This window comes from Neopelma chrysocephalum, unplaced genomic scaffold, assembly GCF_003984885.1.
Source record: "Neopelma chrysocephalum unplaced genomic scaffold, ASM398488v2 Primary Assembly neopelma1_137, whole genome shotgun sequence".
Taxonomy (NCBI): Eukaryota; Metazoa; Chordata; class Aves; order Passeriformes; family Pipridae; genus Neopelma; species Neopelma chrysocephalum.
Window position 1 is genome coordinate 781,215 of NW_020897799.1, and position 9,659 is coordinate 790,873.

At 67.5% G+C, this 9,659-nt stretch overlaps 2 protein-coding genes across 8 annotated transcripts; both read left to right on the forward strand.

Annotated features, from left to right (window-relative positions):
- The first annotated feature begins 249 nt into the window (after window positions 1–249).
- Window positions 250–3,239, forward strand: FLAD1 (flavin adenine dinucleotide synthetase 1). 5 transcript variants are annotated; one of them, XM_027699211.1, is made up of 7 exons: window positions 250–307; window positions 567–1,323; window positions 1,770–1,920; window positions 2,114–2,212; window positions 2,294–2,483; window positions 2,853–2,926; window positions 3,008–3,143. In XM_027699211.1, the coding sequence occupies exons 1-7, from the start codon at window positions 278–280 to the stop codon at window positions 3,141–3,143; spliced, it is 1,437 nt and encodes a 478-aa protein (XP_027555012.1). In that variant the 5' UTR covers window positions 250–277. The 5 variants fall into 5 exon arrangements, with proteins under 5 accessions (XP_027555012.1, XP_027555010.1, XP_027555015.1 ...); XM_027699209.1 differs by lacking the exon at window positions 250–307 and adding an exon at window positions 361–471 and having other exon boundaries at window positions 3,008–3,239; XM_027699214.1 differs by lacking the exon at window positions 250–307 and adding an exon at window positions 361–471 and having other exon boundaries at window positions 1,773–1,920; window positions 2,294–2,431; window positions 3,008–3,239.
- LOC113975323 (mothers against decapentaplegic homolog 6-like) lies at window positions 3,233–8,216 on the forward strand. Of its 3 annotated transcripts, XM_027699218.1 has the most exons (6): window positions 3,233–3,720; window positions 3,962–5,201; window positions 5,562–5,975; window positions 6,103–6,216; window positions 6,783–7,901; window positions 7,957–8,216. In XM_027699218.1, exons 3-5 carry the CDS (start codon window positions 5,582–5,584, stop codon window positions 7,316–7,318), a joined length of 1,044 nt encoding a protein of 347 aa, XP_027555019.1. In that variant the 5' UTR covers window positions 3,233–3,720; window positions 3,962–5,201; window positions 5,562–5,581; the 3' UTR covers window positions 7,319–7,901; window positions 7,957–8,216. The 3 variants fall into 3 exon arrangements, with proteins under 3 accessions (XP_027555019.1, XP_027555017.1, XP_027555018.1); XM_027699216.1 differs by having other exon boundaries at window positions 3,346–3,720; window positions 3,962–5,975; XM_027699217.1 differs by having other exon boundaries at window positions 3,346–3,720; window positions 3,962–5,975; window positions 6,103–6,201.
- The last annotated feature ends 1,443 nt before the right edge of the window (window positions 8,217–9,659 follow it).

The window sequence follows — 9,659 nt, forward strand, 5'->3', positions numbered from 1 at the left end:
TGGTCGAGGGGCTCCCGGGACCGCAGAGCCTCTTGGCGTGGGTTCCCGGGGATAGCAGAGGGTTCCCTGGGGGCTGAGGGAGACTCCTGGTGTCCCCCGGAGGGAATCCCGGGACCGTGAGGGTGGGGGCGCTCCCGGTGCCCCCGCCCGCAGGTCGAGCCCATGGCCACGAGGGGGGACATCCCCATTCCCCCCCGGCGATGGTTCCGTCCCCGCGGTCCCGCCTCCCGGCCAATGGGCGCCGGCAAGGCCGCGTGACGGACGGGCGGACGGGCCGATGAGCGCGCGGGGAGGTGCCGCGGCCCAGGTGAGTGTCCGGGAGGGTCCATGTGGAGGGCGCTGCGGGGCGGGGCGCTGCGGGCGGCCGGGGCCCTGCGCGCCGCCGCTTCCCGCTCCATGGCGGTCGAGGGGCCAGCCCGGGGCTCCGCCAGCACCGCCGGCATCATCGTCATCGGCGACGAGATCCTCAAGGTGCGGCTTGGGGCAGGCCCGGGGGGTGGAGGGGGCGGGCCGGGATCTGTGCACGGGGCTGGGGGGCCGTCACGGGTGTCTCCGTCCCCCCTCAGGGCCACACTCAGGACACCAACTCCTTCTTCATGTGCCGGCGGCTGCGCGCCCTGGGCGTGAAGGTGGCCCGGATCTCGGTGGTGCCCGACGAGGTGGAGGCCATCGCTAGCGAGGTGGCCGCCTTCGCCGCCCGCTTCACCTTCGTGCTCACCTCGGGTGGCATCGGCCCCACGCACGACGACGTGACCTTCGAGGCCGTGGCCAAGGCCTTCGGGGAGAATGTCGTCCCCCACCCCGAGCTGGTGGCCCTGGTGCACAAGTTCTTCGGCAGGACAGAGGCGCAGTGCCCTGAGATGAAGCTGGCCCGGGTCCCCGAGTCCGCACGCCTCAACTATGGCACGGACGGCCACGGCAGTGCCTTCGACTACCCGCTGGTCAGCGTGCGCAACGTGTACATCTTCCCGGGCATCCCGGCACTGATGGAACGCGCCCTGGACGGCCTCACTCACCTGTTCCGCAGTGAGCGGACCCGATTCCACTCCCGCGCCGTCTACGTGGCGGCCGACGAGCTCCTCATCGTACCCGTGCTGGACCGGGCCCATGCTGCTTTCCAGGGCCGCGTCAGCCTGGGCTCCTACCCGGACTGGGCCAGCAACTACTACCGCGTGAAGCTGACGCTGGACTCTGAGTCGGAGCAGGACCTGGAGGAGGCGTATGGCTTCTTGATGAGGCAGCTGCCGCCGGGTGTTGCTGTGCCACTGGTGACAGACTGCGTTCCTCGGGCGGCTGCGGAGGTTTATAGCCTGGCAGAGTCAGGTACCTTTGCCTCCGCACTTCTGTGCAGCCCAGGAGGGCTGGGGCAGTGGGAATGCTGGCTTGGGAGTGGAGCTTGCCTGTTGTGGTGTGCTGGGGGGCTCATTGGGGGGTGCTAAGGCTTTACTGGATCTGCATTGTCCCATACAGGTGGGAGTGGAACCTGTAAGCCCAGTTAGGGCCAGCAGTGGCAGAGTCTGAGAGCGCAGTGTGCAGTAACAGCAGCGGTGCTGCAGTTCCCCAGTGCCCTCATGATCCCTGTCCCATTGTGGCACAGACCTCAGGGTTGCACAAGCTCTCTGCTGTGGTGCCAGCAGTGGCTCCACTGTATGTCAGGAGACAAGACATCCAGATGGTGACGTGCCACAGGCTCTGGGGCCGTGCCGAGGCAGCGTGACCTGAGCAGGCAGGCAGCGTGACCTGAGCAGGCACCAACCGTCCCATCCCAGCAGGCTCGGCTCTTGGGCAGAAGGTGGCAGCAGCCCTGCAAACCATTGAGGAGGCTTTGGACCAGTACAGCCTGGCCCAGCTCTGCGTGGGTTTCAACGGGGGCAAGGACTGCACGGCCCTGCTGCACCTTGTCCATGCTGCTGTCCAGAGGTACTTGCCCACGGGGCTCCAGCCTGGGGCAGGGCTGGGGGGTCCCACACACCCCAGCCAGGGCTCTGGGGCTCTCATTTGCCCCACTCTGGGGGAATGAGTGGATTCTTGGGGCCTGTCTGATAGGGACTGGACACTGCCCTACCTTTGGTTGCTGTGGGCCAGGGCCCAGCTGTGCCGGGTCTCTCCGCAGGCGGTTCCCGGTGAGGCAGGAGAGGCTGCAGGTGCTCTACATCCGCATCGTGTCCCCCTTTCCTGAAATGGAGCAGTTCATCCAGGCCACTGTCCAGAGGTAGGAGGCAGAGCAGGGTGGGCTGCCGGGCAGGGGGTGTGCAGCGTTGCCTGCAGACAGTTGCCCACCCTGCCTGCGCAGGTACGATGTCCAGCTCTGCACCGTGGAGGGCTCCATCCGGGACGCCCTGGCCCACCTAAAGGAGCAGCAGCCGCAGCTGGAGGCCGTCCTGATGGGAACACGGCGGACAGACCCCTACTCATGCACTCTGACCCCCATGTGCATGACAGACCCTGACTGGCCCCAGTACATGCGGGTGAACCCCTTGCTGGTACGTGGTCTCCACCTGCTTTGGGGCTGGGACTGTCTCCATGGGGCCTGGGAGAGGTAAAGTGATGGGGTTGGGAGCTGGCACTGATCCAACCCTATCCTGGAGGGCTTCTTTCATGATTCTTGCTCTCCCCAGAGCATCTGCTGCCCCATGGCGTGGCTGTGGGTGCCCCATGCTGCAGCCAGGCTGCCTGGTGCTGTCGGGCAGGGCTTATTCCTGCCTGCCAGGGTGTTTCCCTGTGTATGAGGAGGTGCTGGGACAGAAAGAGGTTCTCTGAGCACCATCTGGCTCTCCTGGGCGCTCTCTAGCAGGGTCCAGCTTGCTTCCCTGGAGGCCTCTGCCTCAATCCGTGTTCAATTCTGCCTGCAGGACTGGACCTACCGGGACATTTGGGAGTTCCTGCGCAAGCTCTTTGTTCCCTACTGCATCCTCTATGACAAGGGGTAAGTGCGCAGTGCTGCCTTCTTTGTGGGCACAGCCAATGCCCCCAGGCACAGCCCTACAGCCACCTTCTCCCTCCACAGCTACACCTCCCTGGGGAGCATGGCCAACACGCGGAAGAACCCAGCACTGCGCTGCACCGACGCCTGGGGCCAGGAGAGCTACCGGCCTGCCTACGAGCTGGAAAACGAGGAAGAGGAGCGCACCTCCCGGCTGTGAAGGCCGTGCTCTGGGAGGCTCCTCTGGAAAGCTGCCGGGGGTGACACTGAATAAACCTGCTGCCTGTCAGCACTGAATAAACCTGCTGTGGTCTGCGCTGGCGCGTGGCCTCATTGGGCCCCAGGGGCCCCATTGGGGCAGTGGCAGGAGTGGGAGGAACAAAAGGGTCCCCAGGCTGTGCCCCCCTCACTGTACCCACTGTTGTGGAGGTTTTGGAAGCATGGAGAATGTAGCAGGTTCCAGGGCTTGCCAGGGCCCTATGTATCTGCACTGCTGCCTCTCCCACTCACATCAGATCCAGCTGATCCCTCATCAGCCATGCAGCTCCTCTGGACCACGGCAGCCCATCCACCGGGCCCTCCGCGGGCACGGCCACGGGCACTGGCACTGCCCGCGCCTGCCGCCACCTCCCTGGGGCTGCGCCTGGGCTCCTGGCTGCTGCGGCTGCTGCGGGAGTGCGTCTACCTCCTTCTCTGCAGCTGGTGCATCCGTGAGCTGCTGGACTAGGGAATGCCCCCTCCTCCCCACTTCAGTACTGCAGGACCTCCAGCAGTCCCTGCCCGCCCTGCCTCTGTGGGTGAGTGACCTGCCTGCAGCTGCCCACTTGATGTGGTGTTTGGGGTGTGATGGTGGCCTAGTCATGGTGCCTGGTGGATGATGGAGCCCAGCCATGGTGCTCTTGGCGGTGAAAAGGTCCTGGTCATGGTGCTTGGGGAGTGACAGGGGGCCTGGCTGTGGTGCTTCTGGGGACTGAGGGGGGTGCAACCTTGATGCTGATCAGTGGGTCCTCACCTGCTGTGCCTCTCTGCCCTCCCCAGGACTGTGCTTGTCGCCACGTGCTGATGGAACTGACGAACCCCCGGCGCTGGGACACTGCACTCCCCACGGTCACAGACCCCAGTAAACCTGAGCAGCTCCTGACTGGCTGCATCTGTTTGGGGAGAGCTCTGGGAGAGAGTGTGCGTGCGTGTGTGCGTGTGCATATGCGTCCTCAAACCTTCCAACCCTCGCCCTGAGTAGCACCAAGGCACCCCAGCCCACCCCTCACCCCTGCCCAGGGCTGAGGGTCTCCATGTCCCCTGGGGCCAAGGGAGAGGATTGGGAAGCTGGGGCTCTCCAGTATCTCCTGCTTCCCCTCCCCGCCCTCTCCAGCCATTTCATGTCCCAGCCCTGTGCTGCCAAGAGTCTGCAGGAAGCAGCCGGAGCAAAGTGTCTCCAATGGGCCCAGCCTGCCTGGGAGCTGCATCAAATGTCACGCACGGCTGGTGGCACTGGGGCCTGGCTGTGGGGGTGGCTGTGGGTCCCTGAGCCCATTCTGCCCAATGCTCCTTGTGCTGGTGCCTGCACAGGGAAGGCTCTGCACACCCCGTCCTCGTCCTCAGCGGCAGCACTGGCGCCAGTGTGGCCTCCCTTATCTCAGCGGGAAGTCAGGAGCAGGAAGCCTGGCCCAGCACGGGATAAGGGTCCCGTTTACATTAGCTCTTTTGTTGTGGAGCAGGCTCTCACCCTCACCCAGCGCCCGCAGTGGGGGCCCTGGTCAGGCCGAGGGCTATGGGAAGGCAGGGACCCCTACCCAAGGTGCCACAAGGGGCTTAGGTGGTCCTTACAACCCCTGTGTGGACATGAGTGGGAACAGGGTCTGTGAGGATGGTGCCCTGCTGCTGTGCCACATGACTTCCCCCTGCCCAGATCAGCTCCTCCAGCCAGAACCTGCCCCGTGGGTGTGAACTGGTGTGGTCTGTGCTGCTGTCTGGGCTCCCAGCTGTGCCCAGCTGCCTTGGTAGCAGAGTGCTGGGCATCCCTGACCACTGGAGCCCACACATCTGGTGCCTGCCCTGTCCTGGTGTGGTGGCCCTGGCCGTGGTTCAGCCTCGGGGCTGGCCGGGAGGGGGCGAATCAATGAATTCCCCAAACAGGGAGGTCCGGGGGAGGGGAGAGCATCCCGGCACAGGAAAAAGTGCAGGCAGTGACGCACGGCTGGCAGAGCAGTGCCGGCCGCCCTGAGAGCACAGCCCCATGCGCCGCCCCGGAGCCTCGCACCCTCCTGCGCCACCCACCGTGAGTGAGACCCCTTTCCCCAGGGACCCCTTACCCAGCCCCACGGTGGGGCCACAGGGGAGTGGGCGGGTGCTGTGGGCAGGGGCACGTGGACCGTCAGCACAGGCAGGTTCCCCAGCAGCGGGGGGTTGTTTTTGGAGTCATGTCTGATATGATCTCCGGGATGCCAGTACCCCTCGAAGTGGTGCCGTGCCCTCGTGGTGGAGACGGCAGCAATGTGGGGCACGGGCAGCGGCAAAGCCGGGCAAAGCAGCCTCGTGGGAGGACGCAGGAGGATGCAGCAGGTCCCCACCAGGACCCCCTGCAGCCACAACGCTCTCACGGGAGGTGACGGAGGTGACGCCTGTCCCTGTCCTGCAGGTGGTCCCCACTGCCGCCCCATGTTCCGCTCGCGCCGTGCGGGGCTGGTGCGGCGGCTGTGGCAGCAGTGCTGTGCAACAGCGGGCCCCGAGGACGGCCCCAGCACCCTGAAACCAGCAGCTCATGCCCTCTTCAAGAAGCTGAAGGATGAGGAGCTGGAGCTGCTGGTGCTGGCAGTGGAGAGCCGGGGCGCTTGGGAGTCCAGCTGTGTTTGGGCACCACGGGGGGATGCGCGAGGGGCCAAGCAGGGGCTCCCCCCTCAAGTCCTGCTCTGCCGCCTCTTCCGCTGGCCCGACGTTCACCAGCCCCATGAGCTCAAGCACCTCTGCTACTGTGCTGGGCGCCAGGGGGTCTGTGGGGACTTGGCTGCACTCTGCTGCAACCCCCATCACTTCAGCCGCCTGGCTGTACCTGGTGAGTGCTGGTGGCAACACCAGAGGCCCCCTTGCCCACCCAGGCTCTCAACTCTGCTTCCTGGGGCCCTCTTCGGGAGGGGTAGAATGCATGCCTAGCCCCTCACTCCCTTCTCTCCCTCCCACAGAGACCCCACCACCCCCCTACTCGAAGGCATCCTGTGGTCCCTCCTGGCCAGACGAGCCCCAGCACCCTGGCACTCAGCTCCCAGAGTTCAGCTACAAAGGTGGGGACTGGCGTGGTAAGAGGGTCCCACCACACTGTGTGCCACACCCAGAGGACAGGAGGGCACTAGGCAAGGCTGAACCCCTGGGTCAGGAGCAGAGATTGGAGGGGACAGAACCTGAATAGCAGGGAACAGAGCCAGCAGCCACTCCTAGCAGGAGGAAAAGACTCCGGCATGGGAGGAGGGGTTCCTGCTGGGGGAGCAGCCCGGGCTCGGCCCCTCCACTGCAGCTCCTGTTATTTTTGGCAGCGCCAGGCTCCTTGCTGGAGGAAGCACTGCCTATGGGGACACACACAATGTGCCTTGACGCACATGGCCACAGCTCCTGCCTGGCCGCTGGCCACCAAGGCTGCCAAGCCTCCACCACACACACACTCTACCCCTGCCCGCCCCACCTGTCACCAGGGTCCCTGGGGACCAGGAACAGCTCCAGTGACTCACACCCAGTGCCAGAGCCTGTGCTGAGGCATCCCCGGGGTGCCAGTACACCCTTCTGTCCGCAGACTCCCCTGTGCCCACTCCCCTCGGCCCATCCAACTGCATGGTTCGGTCATGATGACAGCTCTGCTCTCCCCTGCCAGACACCAGCCTCTCACAGAGCACCATCAAGGATGGCTGCTGGTGCAAACTGGCTTACTGGGAGCACCGGACACGTGTGGGCCGCCTCTACGCCGTGCACGAGGCATCAGTGAATGTCTTCTGTGAGCTGCCATGGGGCAGCGGGTTCTGCCTGGCCCAGCTGCCGGCTGCCCACCGCAGCCGTGCTGTCCGGCGGGCACGTGGCAAGATCGGCCGGGGGCTGCTGCTGAGCCGGGAGCCAGGCGGCATCTGGGCCTACAATCGCAGCAAGCACCCCATCTTCGTCAGCTCGCCCACCCTGAGCCCCCCCGGGGCCCGCGGGCTCACTGTTCTCAAGGTGCTGCCTGGCTACTCGGCAAAGGTGTTTGACTATGAGCAGGTGGGGGGCAAAGGGGGCTGGCGGCTCCCCGGGGAGGGGCCCTCCGACCCCCACAGCATCCGCATCAGCTTTGCCAAGGGCTGGGGACCCTGCTACTCCCGGCAGTTCATCACCTCGTGCCCATGCTGGCTCGAGGTCCTGCTGAACCAGCTGCGCTGAGGGGCTGGGGCCTGTGGGGGGATGCCAGGGAGCTTGCCCAGAGCAGGTGCACAAGCCAGGGGGCCCTTCCACCACCCTCCAGCCTTTGTCTTCCAGGGCTGTGCTGCAGCAGGACCGTCCTGACTCTGGGGACTCTCTGCCCTAGCCCTGAGGAGCAGTGCCCCCCGTGCCTGGCTCACCACCCTGCCAGCACCTGCTGCCCCCAGCCATGGGGCTCTCAGTGACACAGTGCGCTATTTAACGTATTCTCTTTTAATTTTATTATTTTAATAGTTAAATATATATTAATTTATCTATTTTTGCAAAAAAACCCCAAGATGTGAGGCAGGAGTCCCCGCTGGCCAGGCCAGGCCAGGCCTCGGGAGGTGGCAGCCAGGGCAGAATGGGCTGGGGGGAGCAGGAGAGAAGGGAGGTGGGACAGAGCGGGGGGCAGGAGGCAGGCTGTGGGCCTGGGTGTCACAGCAAGCGAGGGGAAAGAAAGTGAACTGTCACTGCTGGGGTAGGGTGGGGCCATTAGTACAGCTGGGATATGGGGCAGGTGGATGGGTGTGGGGCAAGTTAGCACAGCTGGAGTGTGGGGCAGGTGAGCACAGCTGGATGGGTGTGGAGCAGGTGAACACAGCTGGAGTGTGGGGCAGGTTAGAACAGCTGGATGAGTGTGGGGCAGGTGCTGGGGCAGGTGAGCACAGCTGGAGCGAATGGGGGGGCAGGTCAGCACCCCTGGGGTGGGGGTCGGTGCAGAGTAGCCCAAGGTGGGGTTGCCGGGCCCGGGCGGTCCTTCAGCCGTCGTGGGAGCGCAGGGACGCCCCGGGCGAGCGCAGCTGCGGGGGTCTCGGATTTCCCATGCCGCGTCTGCTGTTTTTAACTCCAATAAACGGTGCCACCGGCACCAAGAGACCCCTCATGTCCCCACGCGTGTCGGTGCCGCCCACGGGGCTCGGCTCCGGGGACCAGCAGTGCCCTCTGCAGGCGGCCGCCGTGGGCCGCGATGACCACCCGGTCCTTCCTGCCACGCTGCCGGCCCGGCTGAGACTGCGGCCCCCGCCCGGCCCCGGTCCCGGCCCCGGCCCCGCCGCGAGAGGTGAGTGCGGCCGCGCCGTCGGGGGGAGCGGCACCGGGGGCGTCGCCGCCGGCACCGGCAGAGCGAAGCGGCCACGGCGAGCGGCGGCCCGGGGGGGCGGGCGGGGAGCGGCGGGGCGGGGGGGTGGTTCTGCGGGTCGCCCCCGCCGCCCCCGCGGAAGCCCCGAGTCCGGCGGGGCGGTGCCCGCTGCAGGGATGCAGGTGCACGGACGGACGGAGCTGGGGGGACCGATGCGGGCGGGCGGCCGGGCGAGGCGCGGCGGCAGGTGCCCGATACCGGGACCCGGCGGGAGGGTGGGTGGGGGTCCTGCTCCCGCCGCCGCCGCCGCCCCCCCGCCCGCTGACATAACGTCTGCGCGGGGCCGTGTTTGCCTTGGCAGCCCCGGGGCCGGCGGCGGCTCCTCACACTTTCCGCCAGCGCCGGGCAGCGGCCGCGCTCCGAGCCAGGCGCGGGGGGGCCGGGGTGAGCCGAGGTGAGCCCCGGGGCCGCCGCTGCCTCCCGGGGCCGGCAGCGGCCAAACAGGTTGCGCGGGGCCCGCGCCCAGGCACCTGCGGAGGGGCCGCCCCGGGGGGGAGCTTGGGGGGGCCGCGCTCGCTCCAGCGCCGCCGGGAACGCTGGGCTGCCTCCAGCGCCGCCGGGAACGCTGGGCTGCCCCCCGCGCCGCCGGGTGCCCGGATCCCCCCGGCGCCACGTTCTCCGTGTCCAGCTCTCCATCCCCCCGTGCCCGGCATTCCAACCCTCGCAGCCCTCGCTGCTCGGTGCCCGGTTCCCCAAGCCCGGCTCTCCACCCCTCTGCCTCCCCGCCACGCTCAGTTTCCCAGTACTCCAAACTCCCCCTCCGGTGCACACTGCTCGGCTCTCACTCCCCCACCCCATGCCCGGTTCCCCGCCCCCCCCGTGCCCACGGGGCGGAGCGGGCCGGGCCGGGCCGTGCCGTGCTGGCCCCGGGACTCGGGGCGGCCGCAGCGGGCGGAGCGCGCTCGGCGCCTGGCACCGCGCTCGGCGCCGGCGGGGCCGTCCCGGGCTGTTCCCCCCCCTCCAGGTCCGGAGCCGAGCCCCGTTCCCGGCTCTGACTCAGCTCCCCCCAGGTCCCGAGGGGCGCGCGCGGCCCCCGCCCTCACGGGGCGAGGCGCGGGGCTGATTGACGGGGCGCTCCACCAATCGGACGCGCGAGCGCCGGCGCGCTGCCCAATGGGCGAGCGGGGGCGGGCGCTTCCTGGAGCCCCGGCGGCGGCGGCGGCGGCAGCGGCCCGGGGGGGG